Consider the following 20,447-nt stretch of genomic DNA (forward strand, 5'->3'; position numbering starts at 1 on the left):
TCTTATCTTTTAGCTTTACCTTGTTGTTCCTAAAGGACTATGGTTTTTGTGGGACAGAACAGATTGTACCACTCGTAAAATTCAAATGAATTAACAGTGATTAAGTGTGGCACATACAAGGTACCATGCAAGGCCCTTGAGACCTCCAGACTACTGTCAAAGGGTAAGTGGGTGATTTGCACACCTCTGAAGCCTACAGCTCTTTCAAAAAGGTGGATGTAAAGCCATTAATGGGCACCTGTGATACCCATCACCATCTCAAGCATTGGGAAGCAAGGATGAAGACCTGAAGACATACATAGTCTTGCGTGTGCTGCATTAAAAACACATATGGGCTCTTTGGCTTCATGTTTCACTCATTCATCCCCTCCATGAAGAAGTGGTTTTTCATCATGGAACAGTTTTCATTCTGCATCATGCTAGATTTTTTATATATGATTATCTTAAGAAATACAGTTCTGAACTCAGTGGATTTTAGTGAAGTACTTGTGCTGTTTCATAATAATAATAATAATAATAATATTGCCCAGAAACCAAATTGTGAAAATGTTAGTTGCTTTGAAGATGATGAAGGTATATATGTTGGACCAGTGTTAGTGCTGTTGCTGTCGTGCAGTTCACAGGGAGAGGTGTAATACCCTGTATTGGAGCGATTGATCTGTTAGCTGTAGTACTGCTGGGAGGAGGGAGACAGGCATTCAGGCATGGAAAACTTTCTTCAGATCACTGAAAACTTGTCTTTTTTTTTCAACTAACCTAGACACTCTGATAAAAGATGTGACCGCACTTATAAACCTTGCTTTGCAGGTGTGTGGGCACAAATGGTCATTGGGTGTGTAAGGATGCACTTGGGCTAAGGCCCCTCTACAGGCATCATAGGCAGCTTCAGGAGCTGCAGTGCTCTTGCCAAATCCACAGCCCTCGTCTAGCCACCAAAGCTGCTATATCTGATGTGGGGTGTCAGAGAATTTATTCCTGTACTGCATTATGCCCTCCTTTTTTCACCAGGTTACCCGTCGGGGTTTCAATACTTGTCCCAGCGAGGATATAAGTGTTTTAGATGAGTAAAACAGAGAGACTGGGACGCAGGTCCTCCCTTGGCTGGTGGTTCCTCTTCTCTCTCTGGGTAGGAAGAACATGTAGGCTCAGTTTCAGACAGGTGTGCACCTGACACACCTGTGTTTTGTGAAGGACGTGGTTTGGTAGCTGTCCTGGGAGGGCACTTACGGGAGGGCAAGACGAGGAGGAATGCGACGTGCTTTGTTGGTCGTCCTCAGTGAGATTCAGGCCAGGTTCAGACACTCAGCTCCCAGCCCTGTGAACCCTGCAGGCATTAGGTAGGGTTCTCAGAAATGTTGATGGGCCTATAGGTGCCTCAGGGGTTGGGCTACAGCAAACTGCAATTTAAAAAACTTTAATTTGTCCATAATCATCCCTGAGAGTCTGGCACCCCTTTATGGATCTTTCTCGTTGAGAAAGTTGTCCTCAGTACGCTCCTCTGGTGCACTAGGCAGTATGGTTTGCATACTATTCCCCTCAGGGTGGTGATGAGCAGATAATTGGTGACTGTTCCTCAAGCTGCAAGGTGCTGTCAGGTGAGGTATGGCGGTGAGGAGGGCGTACTTTCACGAGCACAGCCTGGTCTGTGGGTCTTCCCAGTCTCATGGGGTAGCAGTGGGCATGGTCGTGCAGCTCCTCAGCAGTCAGTCTTGTGCCTTCTGCCAGGGAAATTTTTGTAAGAAAAAAAGATACTTCCAGAAGCTTCTGCAACTCTCATGTGTCCTTAAGCCCAAGGAAGGGATGGTCTGGCCCTTGTCTTTGCTAATAGCTTCTTTTCCTCTGTACCCTGCCTGCCCTTTAATGCATCCATGCGAATATCTGTGTCCTCTCCTACCCTTTATGATCAGATTGTAATCTTTTGCTTCCAAGCCAGCCCGCCAGCCATTTGGAATCTATCACTTGCTGGAGTGTTTTGCCTCCATCATGCACAGAGGACTTCTCAGCGACCCTGATCTTGGGGTTTCAGTGGTACTCTTGCAAGCTGAGCAGATACAGGTCCCTCGTCCTTCAACAGCTCTTGTGTATTTTTCCTGCATACCCAGGCTCTATAATCATGTTTCTGGGCTCTTGTATGTGGCTGTAGCCTGGATCCTGGGCTGATCTCAGCTGAGGGACTGCCCATCACAGGTCATCGTTCTCCTGCACTGAGTCTTACTCTCTTTTTGTCATCAGACTGCTGACCCTGGATGGCTTTGCTATCCTTTTGCTGTCCTTGCCCTCACACACTCGCCTTCCCTTCCTTCTCTGTCTTGTTTATCAGTCACTCTGCTGGCAGGGTGCTAAAGATATTTGGCTTTTATCTATAAAGTCCTAGAAAAATATGATTTAAAGCCCTTTATACACAGGAATCATCTCTTCTTGTTATGTTGTTCCTCTTTGGTTTTGCTGAAAAGCCTCAGGGTGTTTTCAGTGAGGTACCCACATGTTATTTGGTTTCACAGTGCTTATATCTGAGGAAACTCAATGTGGACACGGCTTGAATTCCTACAATTTATAAAAAAGTTTTATTCTTTGAAATTGCTATTTCATGCACCCAACGAACTGTTTTTCTTGACCACAACTATATGTGGAAGATGTGTTTGAAGGGGTGAGAGCTCTGGGACAATTTGGAGAAGTCCTTCACCTTTCTGCCTTTCATGCTGCTGTCAGGCACACTGGAAGCTTTCACTCTGGCCCCCAGTCACCCGATGTGGCTGCACCCTGCAGTGCAAAGTGGAGATGAGTAGCTAAAAAGGCTCATTTCTCTAGAGCCTACTCCATCCCTGACCTCTTACTCAGCCAACCGACTTGATTTCTCTTCATTTTCCTTTCTTGTTAAAAAAAACAGCTCAAGAAAAATCAGTTTTATGTAAGTCTGTAAATATTGCCTTTCTTATATTAAGTCTGTGCAATAGCACAATGGGAACGCTTGTAACTGTGCAAATGTTACGCTATGAACTTCTCATTTCAAGTGTCACCTAGTGGCTGATTGGAAGTTTTGCATCCCGAGTTAAATAATAATCAGCCTGATCATATAAGCCACAAAAGCCAAAGGCCAATTCTTATGCACAATAATTGATGGATTTCATATTCTGTTGATCTTGTTAGAATTCCTTTTTAATGTGTTTCATTTAAGCCCTAAAATTTGCACTGAACCACTGCATTCTTGGACCAGGAATACATTATTTCAGCTTTAGTGTTCCCTATGAGTAAAATGACAATTAATTGCTAAAAAAGTTAATTGCCAGTGATCTCAGCAGTAAAATTTTGCCTGAACAAAATCATTAGACCTTGTTCAAGCTAAGAAGTTCCTTGTGCATATGTGGGGTGGCTTCAGGCAGAATCCTTGTGACAAAAAGATGATTGTGCATGTGAATATGCGGTCAGTTCAGAGCTACTGGAAAATGTGTCTTACATAACACATATGAAAAAGATTAGCAGTTTCAGAGTCATCATCATCTATAATTCTAAAGGATATTACAAAGGAGGTTAATTAATAATATACTTGTAGCACGGACCAAGGAACATAAAATGAGCTCCTCCATTTATGTGAAATGGTGCAGTTTACAAACTCCAGAGAGGTTACATGAATGGAAAAATGAAATATGTGTTTTCAAATCAGTCATCCATGATGCTGTATTTTTTGGTTTTCTTCCTTGCTTTATTTAACTGGGTGTCCATTTTTAACTTATGGAGGAACTTTCTTTCAAAAGAACTGAGCACCTATGTGTTAGGAAGACACACAGGTACAGCAAAGACTCAACATGCCCAAAAATGAGGCTGGACATATTGGCTTGGGTACTCAAAATTGGCCACCAGATTTGAAAATTCAGTTGTGTTTTGATGGCGTCACTCGGTGACCTGAGAGTCCCAAACTGGAGGAGAGCTTGGGGCTACTGATTCCTACGTTTTGCCCATGAAATCATGAATGTCATTAGCTGAGACAGGTCACACAGTTGAATGATTTTTTTGTGACACCTTTGGTTTCCCTTCTGCTGCTGTCACACCCTGCTGTAGTTGCCTAGTGCTTGGGGGTGAAGTTGTTTAAGCACAAGATATACCAGAGGCTAAGGGTGAAGGATTTTATAGGAACAGCTAGTAAAAATTTCAGTGATTACTTTACTCTAGACCTGTGGCCACAGCTTTTTTGCTAGAAGAATATTGCCTATTGCAACCTCTTTCATTTTCAACCCAGCTAGTGATGAAGTGAACATTAGAAGATGACTCTTGACTTCACAGTCCCGGTCTGTGCAAGGGAGAGGAATATAATGTCCTGGTGTAGCTAAGATGTAGGTCTTTTTTCAGGCTGGTTACATTTCCCTGAGGCTTGCAGCGCAAAGATGCACAATGGAGCCACTTTTGATTAAGAAACTGCGTAAAAAAGGACCATCTCCTAGCAAAGGCTGGCAGGCTGATAAGATGCGGGTAGCAGAGAGGAGGGTTTTTAGCCACTACCCTGTAAAGGTACGTGGTGGGGAAGGACAGATGCTGCAGCAGGTAAAAGGTACCTCTAGAGAAAGCTCAAAATCGTACGCGTTTAATGTTGCAAGATAGTTTAAAGAAAACAGTACTATCTTTTGTAATGCCAATAGAGAATATGGGACCAGTCCCAAGGGAAGCTCAGTCCATCCGAGGGCTTACGGACCTTGACTCTGTCCCTTTAAATGTAATTGTTAGTAAACACTTTAATGAAGCTTTCATCAGAGAAAAAAGTGGCAAACTACACTGGTAAATAATTTGCCTCTGCAAATAATATTTGAGCCGCCGATTTGAACCGTAATTCTGTTCAGCATTATCATTTGCTTTGTAAATAGAAGTGCTTATCCAAACAGCCGAGCTTTCTGTTGTTGTTGAAGAAAACGGGAAAATGTGGGGCAGAGGGAACGTCTCGCTTCCCCTCGGCGCTGGAAGCCTGCGGTTCCCAGCCGTTCAGATCAAACTCCTCGCCTTTCCGTCCACCCGAGCCTCGCACCGCCACACCAGCGCGGGAGGGCAGCGTCGAAAAGTAACCCCCCCAGCCCTGAAGGCATCCCCGGTTTGGGGGACACACACCACACCCCCACGCCCCAGCTCGAAACTCCAGCAGCCCCCCCGCTCCCCACCACCGCCCGGCCGGCAGCCGCGGGATGGTTTCAGTTCGCAGCCCGCTCCCCCCCCACCCGCCCTTCTTCTCCCAGCCAGATGGAGACGCATTTGGTTTCTTTTTTAACCATGTTACTTTTGCGAGGAGAATAAAACGAGCAGGAACAGCTATTGGCGGCAGCGGCATAAGAAAAAGCCCTGCTTTGCCAGAGGGAACCACATAAAAGCGTGTGTGTGTGTGTGTGTGTGTGTGTGTGTGTGTGTGTGTTGGGGGGGAGGGCGCAGCGAGGGATGATGCCTGGAGCTTCTCGCACTCGGAGCTGCGATTTGTGAGCGAAACATGATGAAATCACCCCCTGGACAAATCACACGAGGCTGTCAACCTCACCAGGTGGGATTACTTGTAGCGAACAGCCCGGGCTCCCGGAGCAGAGGGAGCTCCGCGCTCACCACCGAGGAGCGGCGGCGGGGCGGCGCGGGCTCTGCGAGCTCTCTAGCATGGCTAAGGGCGGCTGCCTCCCCTCGCAGCAGGTAGGGGCGGAGAGGAGCCTGTTTGCTTTTAGAGGAGGAGCAGCCCGTCTCTCCTGAATAAGTCCCCACAGAAAGGGAGCGTTTCAGCTTCAGAAAGAGGCGTTTTATTCGTAAAGCCCTTCTTGGGTCGCGGTGCGCTCCAGCGGTGCCGCTGCCAGCTGCTGCCCCGGTGATGGGAACCGCGGCGCTGGGGAGCTCGGATGTACAAAGGACCATCTCTGCCCCTTTAATCCCATCTCTGCCCCTTTAATAGCTCCAAAGTCCTGCTTTTTGCACAGTTTGCTCACTTTGCTGTTTTACTTTTGCAGGTTATATCTTTATTTGCTTTTGCCTTTGGAGTAAATGTCTGCATGGGATTTACAACAAATCGCTTTAGGAGATCTGAAGAATGGGATGAGGGCCCGGTCTCAGGTACAGTAACGGACATAAATTGTACATCGCAATACCCTTATGTTCTATACTGTGGTTAGAAACCACTCCTACCCCGAAACAGTAGTTTGCTTGTTCCTTTTCCCTCTAGGATATAGAGAAGAATAAATAACTCGCCGAGCCCGAGTCAGTTGACCTTTGGGACTCACCTATAGGTCTCCTATTTACTTAAACTTTTGCTCTGTGTGCATGTGACTATGGATAAATCTAGCTTATTTTAGGTCTGAGCACTGTCAGTCTCACAGAGCCCGGTCTCATCAGCTCCTACACAGCATTTGCTATGTTTTGTGCTCTGCACCGTTTCCTTCTAGAGCTAAGAGAAACTCCCCGATGGGTTTAAGGTTTTATTTCGGTATCTATTGAAGCGGTTTCTAGAAACTTGGTTAATGCTTTCAAGAGACGCTGGTGAGAAAAGCTGTGGGGATTTCTGTGACTCCTGAGGTCATGCTGGTTTGCGAACAGTAGACGGCAGCCATCTGAGGGCGGAGGGGAGAAGGAGAGGGGAGGAGAAGGGAGAGGGCAGGGGAGGAGAAGGGAGGAGAGGGGAGGAGAGGGGAGCAGGGCAGGTGTTCGCGCAGATGTGCTGTCACCGAGGCATCTGGTTCTCCTTCGCCTCTTCCTTTTTTCTTTGGAGGAAAGCAAGAACACGCCACAGAAGAGACTGTTGTTTGTATTTTGGGGCAGTATAGGGTTTTGTGAGCTCAGGCATAGTCCAAGTGGAAAAATATATAAAATGGAAAACTAGTCTTTTTTTTTTTTTCTTTAAAAAAACCCAACACACCAAGTAGTCTTGACTTGTGTCTTTGTTCCTTACTTTGGCAGGAGAAAGGAAACCTGTGGTCATTGACTTAGAGCTGGTTAATCTAACTGAAGTGAAAGGGTTTCATTTGCAATACCTGTCTGTAATGATAGCTTGAGAATTTTAATTATAAAATTGTTTACTGTGGCCTGAGTTTGTTGTGTTCCTGGTAGTGAACTTGTGTCCCTCTCTCTCCCGTTCTTCAGGAGTTGGTGTCTAATCACAGCCAAAATCAGGGCTGCTGATCACTGAGCAGAGGCATTTTAGGTAACCAAAAAGGTAGTGGCTGTTGCTTTTGATCTTTATATAACAGTAAAAAAAAAAAATTGCCTGAAAACCGAATTTATTTCTGTTTTTATCTCCTAGTGCGTTACCTGTAGAGCACTTGTGTAGTGTCTGTAAGAGGGACGTGAAGGGTTTGAATTTCATGTCTTCGGCACCTGCTTGCCAGTTGCTTTGCTTTCACTGGTGACCCTCTTTAGGGCAGGCTTTAGGGCAGGGCTGTTCAGTTGATTTTTACTGAAGTCCCAAAGGTCTGAATTTGGGTGCCCATTGCAGCTCATCAGTGCCAGCTCTGCTGAGCCAACCAGGCCTGGAATCAGTAGCTGCGTGCTGTTCCAATAGCAAGAGGTTTAGCTCAGCATTCCAGGAAAGTAGGAAGTAATACAGGATCCCTTGCAAGAGGGCAGGACGTGGGGTACTTCTGGAAGCCTGCTGAGAATTTGCTTACAGGTGGGATTGGACCAGCACCTGGCATTGCAGTAATCCAGTCCATGGTGCAACAAGAGACAGAAAAGTAATGGAGGGTTTTGTGCCTTCTGTGTTTAGGCAGCTTGGTTACTTTTATTGCAGTAAAAAAAAAGGATGTGATAACAAATAATAAAGTATTATAGTCACATCTATCTAAAGGAGAAAGTAAAATGTTACACTGGAGAGCTGCTTTTCTTGATGAAATTAAAACACTATGATGAAACAACCTATTAGGCTCTCGTAGTTGCATGACTTCCAGTTGTACTTCTTCAGAATCCCAGTGCAATAAAATATCCAGAATAAAAGATTGATATAAATTCTTTTTCAACTCCACTCTACTTTGGCTTCTGTATTTCCAAGTTTCTTGGTGTTTAGAGTTAATTATTTTAGACTGAAAAAACACTGTCTCTTTACCAACCATTACTGTATATGACCAATCTGTTATTTCTCCAGGGGTATGCCATTATCGTAAGCAAATTTCAGTTTTCATCTAGCACAGAACTCATCTGTGAGTCAAAAACAACATTTTTTTTTCCTGGTTCCTTATCAATGTGTGTCAAAGAAGTACCATAATGCCTAAAAGCCCCTTCTTGTTCTCTTTTTACAGTATACGGGTATATATGCCCTTATACATTTAAGATGTTTAATATTTGTACCCAACAAACTATTTCATTGAAATAATTTTTTTATTTAAAATTTCTGAAAGACATTAGAGAACCAAGGCTCCCATTTTTTTCATAACTTTGCCTTTAGTAAGTTATTTGTTTTATGAGCTTTCTAGGCATCTTTGTAAGCACTTTCAGGGAAAATGGTCTTAGTAGTCTCTTGAAGCATGTTCCATGGTCATGATAGGATGATATCTTAAATTTTGGAAGAAGAAACACCGAAGTTTTTCTGTCCCTTCTCCCTGGATTTTTGCATATTATTAAAAATGGAGACATATCTTTCTTGTATTGGTACAGGTAGGATGTATTTTTTACTTTATGTGACTTTTCATTGAAATTTTACTCATTGCAATGGCATTCTGCAAAATGAAATGCAAGTTCATAATATGAATATTATCTGGGAAAACTGGTGTTCGATGTTTTCTATAGGTAATTTGTTGATCTGTATAGGTTCCTTATAGGAACCATATGGGATCCAAATGGCAGATTCTTACCATGTAGTCTCCTTCCTGTAATGACTGTGTAAGCATGTCTATGTTCTGTAGTCCTATGATTGAAATGCTACTGGAAGTAAATGGATTTGATTTTTTTAAAAATATTGTGATCAGGTAGAGTCAGAGCAGGTAGTTTGATATGGCACATTCCAGGGTAAATATAACACATTTACACTGGAAATGTAATAACCTCCATGGATTGAATCAGGAAGGCACTATTGCCCTATGTAGCTTCTCTCTTTAACCTATGACGTAAGAGGCAATCCTTAAACACTTGTTTTGAGCTTAGTTGGACAAAAAATAAATCCATGGAAAAAGATGTGAAAAACTTTATGTATTAAATAAGCAGGGAAAGATCTTCATGTTGAGGTCCCTCTGCCTGCTGCATGGTCTGATTGCAGAAGGTGTGGAGGGATGCAGGAATTTTGAAAAGGATTTTGAAATTGTGCAAGTTTGTTCTGTACAGGGGCTTCTGTTTATTTGAAAATGCTCACCTGGGATGGAGCTCCTGATGATATATTTTCAAACTATTCTGCATGCACCAGTACCCATGCCATAGCATTGTGCACGACCTGAAAATCATGGTCTGGCTGCAAAGGCAAGGTCAAACATGATAAACAAAGGAACGATCTTAATGTATTCAGAGACCAGAGGAATTAAACCAAGTCCTCTTTTGTGTTGCTATATGGAAAGTGTCCTACATTGACTCAGAAGGTGTGACTTGAATTTGCTAAGTAATTTGGGATAATTTATCACATCAGTAATAAAGTGGTTATCAAAAGATGTGAAAAAATAACAGACAAGGTAGCTGGACTAAGACTTTCTTACGTGAAATGGAAACTCTACTTGCAGTTATAGAAGATGGAGCTAGAGGGGACCTTGAACAGCTATGTAGACCTTCTGTATATCCCAAGACATGGTCAGTTATTACTGAAGTGCTCCTGACAGATCTTGGTCTAACCTGTTCTTCAAAATCTCCAAGACCAGAGATTGCACAGCCTCCGTGGGCAATTTGTTGCAGTAGTTTGCTGATAATTGAGCTGCTCTTTACAACAGCCAGACATTCCTTGAGTTGCAGTTGAGTCTGTCCCTTATGTAATCTGCAGTCAGGTTTACACCTTCTCTTTCCTAAACGCATGTTGACATGTGTTTTTTGACCTTCTGAAATGATCTCCCTCTCATCCCTTTGAAATGAAGAGGGCAGTGCCGGTGTAAGGGATATATAGTGTATGCTAGGATGTAATAATTTTAAGTCCATAATACCTTTGATTTGCAACTTACTGGATCTGTGATTATATATTACCTAGCTTCCAAAAAATAAAGTAGTAGAAGAGGTTAAATAGCATGGAAATACTATTTAGTAACAGATTTTCAGAAACATTTGGCAGGAAGCAGCTGTCATTAAGAATAAGTAACAAGACTTCATAGCACTGAAAATCTGAGTGTTAGCACGCTTTGAAACAATTCTCATGTGATTAATTTCTAACATAGCTTTGTGACCTATTTATGTGATCAAAGAAAATACTGATTTGTGTGTTGCCAGCATAGATACACAACATTTAGCTTCTTGGAACTCCAGCTGGCCGAAATATTGATGGCTCATTAAGAGCATGCTTGCAGGGTACATACCTATAGAGTGATGTGTGTATGATGTTACTTTCTCTCGGCATTACTGACCTGACCGAAAAAGACACAAAAGCAGAGAGAGACACAGTTGTCTACTACTACTTTTTCCAGCAGTCATATGAATGTGCCTTGCCAGTGCCATGATCCATGAGTGCAACTATGGTTATTTTGGTTTTCTTGCCCATTATCTTGCTGTAAGGTTGATCTGCAGCCACATTCGCTTCCTGAAGTGGTTTATGCTGGTGTCCAACCCATGCCACTCCAAGGGAAGTGGTGGAGCAGTAGTGCTAGGGATGGGAGCTGGTGGGATATCAGCTGCTACAGTGTCACCCCCAAACTTCCCCTTCATATTCTTTTCCATCCATTCCACCCCTATGATATTGGGATAATGCCGTCTTGTTTGGGAGATTTCCTCTCTGTTTATGTGGAGACTAAACTTTCAGCTATGTAAAAGAGTAGGGGGAAAATATATAAGAAAAGATCAGAGCAACTGTTTCCCAAAAGTGCCATTGCATCAACCCTCTTAAAATCATACTGCTAATCATGGTGAGGTTTGCCAAAACCAAACCGTGGTCTAAAAGAAAAAAATCCCAAGACAATTTCAAAGACTTAATTTTAATAGGTCTCAAGGAACAAAAGCATTGCGAAATTTTCCTTGGAACACCTCTGTTTTTAAAGAATAACATACATTTGTTATTTTATTTCATAAAATATAAGTAACTCTAGAGAGTAGCACACAATTTTCCTGCTTCATATAAGCTGCTATGTAGGATTCTCTTATAGGAAAAATACATAAAGTGTATAAAATACTGTTTTGAGAAAAGAGTCTGCTCTTTTCTGAAAAGTACCTATCAGCTTTGACAGTAAGGGCCCTTACTAATAAATAGATTATTGAAGTCTAATACCTTATTCATGGTTTTCAGACTGGCAGTCCTCCATTTAGTTATACACATCAAATATATTGATTTCTTACATACTTCTGTCTTTTGTTAAGGTTTTATAATATAATGCTCTGCAGAAGCCCACCAAAAATCTTTGCTTTACTTCTCCATTAATTTATAGAGCATCTTACAGTTTCCTTTCACGCTTGACATTGATTTGGCACCTTCCAGTATAGCAAACCAAGTCCTGTTGACTGCATGTAGATTAACTGCAGTCCTTTTCCTATGCAAACTGCCCAGCCAGCCATGAAAATGTCACTTGGTTTCTGAAAACAAAGGCCTGCTTCTGAGGAATACTTGCAGCTCCTGGAATGGGGCCTTGGAGACTTCAATGCATTTCTGCTAATGATCTCTTGATTGTTACAGAGGTAAAGCCAGGGCTGTTTCTTTGCAGGACGGTATCACAGCACGCTGCTTCCTCCTTTTTTCTCCCCCAAAAGAGCAACCTTCTTGGAATTTGTTCTTTTTTGTTGTTGTTTGTTTCTTCAAGCAACCCTTCTCCTCTCCCTGCTCCCTTCTCTTCTCCATAGAGGCAGCCGAGGTTTTGCTCAGCCGAGTGGCTCAGGGCTGAGCTGCCCATCCCGCGGCTGCTGGCCTGACAGATGTTGCCCTGTTTCTTGTTCCACACAGTCCTGTCAGATTCCCCCTGGATCAGTACCTCTGGCTCCTGCAAAAACAGATGCTTTGAACTTCAAGAGGCAGAGCCTCCTGGCTGCCGCTGTGACAACCTGTGCAAGAGCTACAACAGCTGCTGCTTCGACTTTGATGAGCTGTGCTTAAAGACAGGTACGATGGGTCTCCTGTCCCGCACCGCCGGGCGCTGCTGATGCCTGGCTCATGCCAGCAGTCGGAACCTGCCACGGTAAACCAGCGCTCCCTGCCATAACCTGCACCTCCTCTGCACCTCATCTTGCCAGGCAGGCTCGGCTCAGCCCAAAATGCAGCCCATGTTTCCTTGCAAGGAGCGCTAGGGATGCGCACCTATCGCTCCTCACTGCTGGGCTTCAGCCATGGTTCCAGGGCAGAAAAAAAGAGGGTACCGCTCATACTACATGAAAAGGAGATGCGATTATTGCTCTCAGTTGATTATCAGTGTTCAGGCACCAGTTTGACCTGCAGGTTACAATGAAAAGAGCCATGGTAAAGGCTGGAGTTTGGTCGTTCCATGTCAGCCATCCTTTTTTCTCCCAAGTGATAACTTAATATTGGAGCAATTCATGCGTGCCCGTGGGCTGTGCGTTGCGGTTACTCGTGAAGGTTACTTCAGACCCTCTGAAGCTTGGGAGCATTGAATCGGCACGGGTCCTCTCCGAGCGAGCTGCAGATGACAGACTGGGCTTGTTACCCTTGCCCCAGACTCCGATTTCCAGATGTCAGGATGCATATAACACACCGGTAAAAACGTTTGACTTCAATTCATTGAACCCTGGGGGATGGAAATACAACACTGGGTTCATTTTCTTTTTGTTTTTTTCGTGAGTCACAGGCAAGGAAAACTTCAAAGCAAGCCATGAGTTATGTTTTACTTCTTAGCATAGTGCATTTAAATTATTAGTTGTACTCATCTCCTTGAGTGTTTGCATAGTGGTCAAGAGTTGACACAGGTGCCTTCTACTTTTGCCATTAAACATTTTCTTGCTTTATCAAAGAATTACACCTACTAAGCAGCCAGAAGACAAGTCTGATCATTAAAAATATCATTGTCCATGGATGTGCTATGCTTGAGAGTCCTGACCTTCTCAGTTCTTTTTATAATGATGTCATTTTAATAGCTTGGTACCAAAAAATGATGAGCTAATCCGGTATGAAAAACTGCTTTGGTTCCAGGCCCAAAACTTCTGAACTTTAGGCTGATGCTGTTTTTCTCCTGGTGTAAAAGACTGCAGAATGAGAGGCTATTTTTGAAGACTTTCAGCTCAATAATGAGATGTTTGCTAACAAAGGGCAGCTTTGCAGTTCCTCAGCCTCCTGTTCGCAGTGCACCATGTCCACATATGTGTATGGATACTTGTATAGTCCACGGGACTGTGGTGTGAATTGTCATATAATCCCATAGGCTTTTGTTAAAGCACTTATTACAGGTACAATCTGTAAATATTACATATTTATAGAAAAAGGCCCCAAATGAAGGCAAAACGGGGGTAAAAAACATTGCTTTGATGTGGTGTGGTTTTTACTGGGTGCATGTTGTCTAAAGTGATTTTTAAAGTTTCTTGTTGGTTGGGCCAGGATGGAGAAAACCATATGCTTACATCCTTAGGCCCTATTCTAAAGTGTAACAATGTACTGCCCTTGAGAGAGCACCCTAATTTAGACAGATCCTTAGATCCTAACTTCATTTGCAGGATGAGAAGAGCTGGTGTGTTTTACAGCAGCTGTGCCATGTTTTTCCTTTGACGAGCAGCTCTGGGTCTCATAACTTTGCGGTTGGTGCTGAATCTCACCCTGTGGGTGAGGAACTGATGGGAGTAAAGCTTTAACTGGTATCTACACGGTCTCTTTTCAATGTTCTCTTATTTCCTGTGGGTCGAACTGGGTACTCAAATAGTTGGGAGAAAAATAATGAATTACACAAGAAACACCAGAATTCTTAGCTTATGCTCCAGGCCCCACCATTTATCTTTCAAGATCCTTTCTTGTGTTCTCCTTTCCACACTTTTTCTGGCATTCAGGTTGTACAAAGCCTGGAGTACAACACCTGAGGGTAGCAGAAGCACTTGTGTGTGGGTGGAGGAGCCCTTCTGCACCTGCAGGACACAAGGGTCCTTTCGGTTTCTGGTTGACATGCCTACTTCAGAGGTCTTGAAATCAGGAAAATGGGGCCATAAACTTTACATCCAACTTTAACGACTAGAGTGTTGTCATTATGGCTTGAGTGAGTACTTTTTGTTTTGATTATAATCTCTCATTCTTGCTTACCTTGTGAATATTTTAGCTCGGGGCTGGGAATGTACCAAAGATCGCTGTGGAGAAACCAGGAATGATGACAATGCTTGCCACTGCTCTGAAGACTGCTTAAGTAGAGGAGATTGTTGTACTAATTACCAAGTCGTTTGCAAAGGTAAGTCTTTGGTCTTTCTACCTCTTATCTTTCCAAACCTGAGAGAAAGCAGCCCCGTGGGTACAGAGTTTTCTTCTCAAGGAGGAACCCTCTCCTTGTTTTGTTCTGATTTTTTCGGAGGAGGGAGGAAGAATGGAGAATTTAATTTGTAATTTTTTGGGCACTAGAGGTAAACTAATTTGTTGATGGTAGAAGTATGTTGTCTTTGCCTGGGGAGATACTGACAGAAAGAGAAGAAGCGAAGGTGGATGAACAAGAGTTTAAAGCAAAGCACAAAAGTGTTCAAATGCATTTGTCTGCATCACAGGGAAAGCAGGGATATCTGATGGTCTCAGAGGGAATGGAGCATTCCTAGATATGTTATCTCTGTCTCAAAGACCTCTCCTTACCCCCACCAAAAAAGCTTCTGCTCAGACTACTTGGCCTAACACCTGTAGGCTTTGTTTCTTGTGGAGAGGAGTTGCAAGGGCTGTAATTTGCAGATGGATGGCATGGGCTTCAGGTGACCATGCCACCTTCTAGACACACTGTGGCTGCAGTACAGCCTGCACTGGTTGGTGGGTGGATGGGCTGTGAAGGCTTGATTTTTATCCTCTACCCTGATCTTTGGGACCATGTTCTGCCTTGTGTAATGTGTCTCCCATTTGGAGCAGGTCTTCTGATCCTTCTGAACCTCTATAGGTTCTCACTTTTGTATCTCAGCTAGTTCTCAGGTTTTTAGTTCATTAACTTTACTGGTGGAAGGGCTGCAGTTTGAATTTTTTTTCTTCCACACCATTTTGGCCAGCTGCATATGTTCAGAATATTATAACCATCCAGATCCATACATTGAAAATGGGCTTATCTTCTTTACTTGAGTTTTACTGTTGGGAATCCAAATGAAATACGTATCTTCCAGCAAGTCCCCATAGATTACTTTCTTCCCCTTCCCAAAGAAACCCCAGGCTGAGGATGACTTAAATACTGGTATGGTTTTCTGTTCCTGCCTTTTTTTGTGAGCTCCCTCTCACAAGGGTCAAGACAGAGGAATTTACATGTCTCCACCTTTAATGTACATAATCTGCATTTGATTGTCTAATAACAAATGATCTCAGTGACCCCAGCACTCTTGATAGGAGTAAGCCTTACGTGACAACAGTGTTTCCTCTTTATTCATGCCTTTGCCTATCTGAAGATAGTGTGTCGTGTTTTTTTTTTTTCCTTGAAAATTGTCCTTCCACCTTCTGTTATGGTCAGTTGGAATTGCTGCAGGACACATTTCCTGCAGGTCTTTTCTATAGTGCTTTTTGTTTTGTTCTTTTAATTGAACTGCAGTTCCTTTAATAGTACCAGGTTCAGGAAGTGAGCCTCATTAGCTAATAATTTGTTTTTCAATTGACCTGTGAAAGTGCAAGTCATAAGCCACTCTATAGTCAGCATTCAGCAGTGAAAACCTTAAAAAAATAGTTGATTACATAAAGTAATTTTAACTAATCTAGCTCTGAGAGACTATTAATGTTTTTTTTTAGCTGTGTCTGAGTCTCACCTGATCCATGAGCTGATCAGGTCTCTAAACCAGCTGGAAACTATTTAGGGTTGTTTTTCTTCCCTGGAATGAATATTGTTTTGTGTCTTTAGCCAGCTGAATCAGCTCATGGACACATCAGAGCTGGTGGGGAGGAGGGTGGGAATTCACAACCAGAAGCAGCACTACCTGGTTTTGACAGATTGAAAATAAAGAAATTAAAATAGATGACCACTGTGCCTAAAGCATTACCACTGTCTCCTGTTGTCAAAAGGACACTTCTAACTCCAATTTTAACAGCTACTTCTAGGAGCATTAGTTTGGATATTCTTGTTGAATGGTATATAACCAGATCACTTGTTCAGATTTGTGAAAAGACTTGCTCATTATTCATGAGAAGTATGAAACACGGTCCATTAACTGGAGCTAGACTTTATTTTTTTGACATTTTCTGTGAAGCTGTGTCCACAGATTTTTTTTTTTTTTTTTGAAACTCCAATGTGACTTTTCTGGTAGGAGAAACGCACTGGGTGGATGATGACTGTGAAGAGATAAGGGCTCCTGAATGTCCAGCGGGGTAAGTGTTTTGCACGCAACTACAAAGTCAAATGCAGCAAGGCCAATGGTCCCCAGCTCTGTCCTGGACCTCTGAACACCACATTTCTGGCCTTGTCACGCAGCTGAATGGCTGTGGGTTGGATGCTTTCCTGTGCTTTACCATTTGTACAGTTAGGCTGATAATATTGTAAGACGTTTGCTGTTGAGCTGCTGGATGAGTAGTGATATATGATTTGTGGGCTTGAGCTCTTGGTCTTTGATCACCTGCTGATAGGTTTGCCTGCTTCACTTACCCACATAGGGAAGGTAACCAAACTCCATTAAGTCAGTGGAAAGGTCCAGGTTTTTCTGATTTCCGTAAAATTCAGGTTGAGCCATATGAGGCCACTTTTTTTAAAATTTAATTTTGTGCTTTTACTGTTACCTTCCTAAATGAAAGGGTTCCTAAATTGCAATGGGATACAGGCTTGACTTAGTGAGGTGTTTGAGCACATGAATAACGTTGAGAAAGTAAGCACTTTTGAACCCTGTTGGTTCACTATTATCCTTAAAGGTAAGTGAAGAGAGAAAACCAGCTGTCATGAGATGTGTTTTTTAACTACAGATTGTATGCTAGGGTGGATATGCATGCATACTACTTTTTTCTTTCTCCATCTCCTTCTATAAGCACTTACCTTTTTGGGTTATATGCTTTTAGCTGCTCAGGAAACATGTCTTCTATGTTGGAGCTCAGCCCTTTCACTGACTGTGAGCAAACACTGGATGTTACTAAGCGTGAAGATTATCAGTTTGTGCTGATCTGTTAAGTAAGAGAAAAAAATTATAGACATATGGCATATGCAGTAACTGTACTTTAGATTCTATGGAGTCTCAGTGAGCAAATGGAAATTAAAAAACCCCATTATTTTGAAATGCTGCCTTACACTCCCACTGCTTTTGCTTTTAGCTTTGTTCGTCCTCCTTTGATCATCTTCTCTGTTGATGGTTTCCGTGCATCATATATGAAGAAAGGGAACAAGGTCATGCCCAATATTGAAAAACTGAGTGAGTACATCTGTTTTCTTACAATAAACAAAAGACAGTCTCTTGCAGCCCAGTTGTTTTCATTGTTCATTGAGCAACAGAAGTCAGTGTGGAGCTCCCAAGTGGAAGGGCTGTGCTAAAGGCAGGGCTCCTCTGACTGAAAGGTCTAACAAAGATTAAATCTTTTTTTCCATGAAAGCAAAATGGCAGAAGTCCCCTTTGGTTTTGATGGTATCAGCTGGTGGCTTGAAAGCACCATGGCTAAAACAGCACATAGCAATCAGAGTGGGGAGAGGGATGCTGATTTGGGGAATGCTGCTCTGAATTGATGACCCTCATAGGGTTTTGTCAGCAAAGAAATGCGTCTTCAGTACATGATATGCATCGTGCACAGGTATAGGCTATCTGGGAGGTGCCCACAAGATTTTCCACTTGATTCCTGAATGTTGAAGCTATGGGTAAGTGGGCGCAGGAGCTGTGGTGAATGTGTGATAACTGGCTGGGGACATGCCCTGGTGATGAGCAGCCCTGCAATTCACCTCCGGGAGAGCGGGCACCCACCTGGGTTTGTGCAGTACTGAACACAATGCATAGTTGAGCTTCTCAGTATAGCATGGTAGTTTGTGTGTGTGTCCACACCCTTGAAAGGTGGGGTTTTTTGGTTTTTGTTTTTCCACCTGCGTGTGTGCTGGCCCTCATATTTGTATAGCCATCTGGCGAGCTGTGGCCAAAGCCCATTGTGAAACTGCAGCTTTAGTATATTTGTCACTTGAAATTAGTCTGCGTTTTCTCATGTTGTTTTACTTTGCAAGATACTTCCAATGATTCTGGACTCTGGAAGGAGGCTAGCTCAGAAAGGAAAACAGTCTGTGGAAATGTAGCGGGTTCTGTAGTTCTGTGGCTGCATTATTTCAGTTGTTTGTTGTGAAGTACAAAGAGTGCGTGAGTGGATTTACTACTATCTCACAGGAAGACCTGCCAAAGTTAAGCAGCAAAATGTTCATTTAAATTGGTTAAATTTTAACCAATTTCTGCAGCATGTTGAGTCACAGCAAATGACTTCCTCTGTTTTTGTTTTCAATGTCTGAGAGCTTCACTTCCTAATATTTGCATTCCTTATTGATTTTTCAGGATCTTGTGGAACACATTCTCCTTACATGAGACCTGTCTACCCTACAAAAACCTTCCCCAACTTGTACACTCTTGCTACTGTAAGTCCCTGGGAAGGACTTCTTGATGATAAAATGTTGCATTGCAGGAGAAATATGGGTTGTGGGAAGTGAGATTTTTTTTTTAAAAAGCTGCTTTGCTGTCCATCTTCTTTCAGCCTTCAGCTAAATATTTAAGTATTTTCAAGTTCTGAGATAAAGTGTATCTCACCGTTATACACTGTGTTACAGCTTTCCCCAGCTTTCCCGTGCTTTCTTCTGCCTGCTTTTGCAGTTATTCGTACTTGTTGTGTAATTGCAGGTCACAGTTTTTCTAGGGGGAAAAAACCACCCCTGAAATCCTACCCAGAAGACAACCAGTAGCTCTTCCTTCGTTGAAGCAGCTGAAGCCAGTGGGGCTGACTTAGCAGCCCACCCACAATTTACGGTTGCTGAGTGTGCCTGGGCGCTGCGTTGGCCCTGCAGTAAAATGCACCATAGCTTCGGCACCCCGGTGGCACGGCTGGCGGCCAGGCTGTCCCCACCCTGGGATGCAAACGCTCCTGTGTGACAGTGCTCCCAAAGCTGGGCTGTGGGGCTTCCTACCTGCAGTTGCATTTTTTTCCCTTCTTTTTTTCCTGCAGCCTATGCACAAATGTTAAATGGAAAGAGAAAGAAGGGGGTGGAGAAATGAATAGCTGGGAATGGGAGAGGGCCAAGAAAAAGGGAGAAGAGCAGAAACCTCTTACATTGCCTTTACTGCTGGACAAATTGTGATATAAGGCCATGGCTTTGGGTGACTTACCTGTTTTTTTTTTTCTTGGAAATAAGTCTATCTCACAGAGGCTCTAGTAAAGATAAAACATTATAAAATGGAAATGCTAAGTGTTACTCTTGCAACCAGAGAATGAATTGCTTTTCCCAGAAAGGGAATTCATGAAGAGAAACTAAAAGTTCAAATCAATTTTCTTTTCATAAATTTTTGCTTACTTTAGATGGCAAAAATACTTTAAAGTATCAAGTAGCAGGAGTTTTTGTGCTTTTTAGCACAATTCAATCATCTCCTACAGCTTTCATTACTACAGCCAGTTTTAAATGTGCTTATCTTAAAGTTACAACCTTTTCTGGTACGCAGTTACAAAGATACCTATTTTAAAATAATTTAGTGGTATTTGCAGATAGCTATGAAGAACCGGATTTGTGTGCATTAGGGTTTTGCTAATTAATCTACTTCTGCACAAAGGGACTCTATCCTGAATCGCATGGAATCGTTGGCAATTCGATGTATGACCCAGTGTTTGATGCCAGCTTCAGTCTTCGAGGGCGAGAGAAATTCAATCACAGATGGTGGGGAGGTCAACCAGTAAGTTTCAGATTCCCTCCTCCTCCCTCCTCCCTCCCTCTCCTCCCCGCCCTCTGTGCTGTGGAACATAGCCAATAATAATAATTAAAAAAATACATCTGTGAACAATTTGTACCTAATCTCCCCCCGGGCTGGCCCTGTGTCTATCAATTTAATGTAACATTTTGAGTTGGCTTTTGCTTTTCAGAATAATAAAGCCATTGATTACGGAAAGGTGCTTGCGTTGATAAGTATAAATTAGATGTGGCTAGGAAAAAAACCTCACTTAAGCAGCAGTTTAACACGAATTACTATATTTTCGTCACTGTGGCATAATGTTTCCTTTTCATTATGGGTTTCTCAGGTTTTCGTCCTAGTAATGTTCTTGTGGCAGTTTTAGTATTAATGTTCTGTCAGAGTAGCATGGCACAGCTTCATAATTATTATTTGTTAGG

The 20,447-nt window shown here is 42.8% G+C and overlaps 1 protein-coding gene across 1 annotated transcript in view; it reads left to right on the top strand.

Annotated features, from left to right (window-relative positions):
* Positions 1–5,461: 5,461 nt before the first annotated feature.
* The window catches only part of ENPP2 (ectonucleotide pyrophosphatase/phosphodiesterase 2), a gene marked incomplete at its 5' end in the record, with an annotated part of 57,105 nt that continues 42,119 nt past the window's right edge, over positions 5,462–20,447 (top strand). The window contains 8 exons of the mRNA XM_082015083.1: positions 5,462–5,512; positions 5,961–6,063; positions 11,987–12,142; positions 14,292–14,417; positions 16,438–16,498; positions 17,426–17,523; positions 18,634–18,713; positions 19,894–20,013. Coding sequence (XP_081871209.1) covers positions 5,462–5,512; positions 5,961–6,063; positions 11,987–12,142; positions 14,292–14,417; positions 16,438–16,498; positions 17,426–17,523; positions 18,634–18,713; positions 19,894–20,013 — 795 coding nt within the window. The remainder of the gene's footprint in view (positions 5,513–5,960; positions 6,064–11,986; positions 12,143–14,291; positions 14,418–16,437; positions 16,499–17,425; positions 17,524–18,633; positions 18,714–19,893; positions 20,014–20,447) is intronic.

The sequence above is a fragment of the Phaethon aethereus genome (assembly GCF_964289735.1).
Source record: "Phaethon aethereus genome assembly, chromosome: 2".
Lineage (NCBI taxonomy): Eukaryota > Metazoa > Chordata > Aves > Phaethontiformes > Phaethontidae > Phaethon > Phaethon aethereus.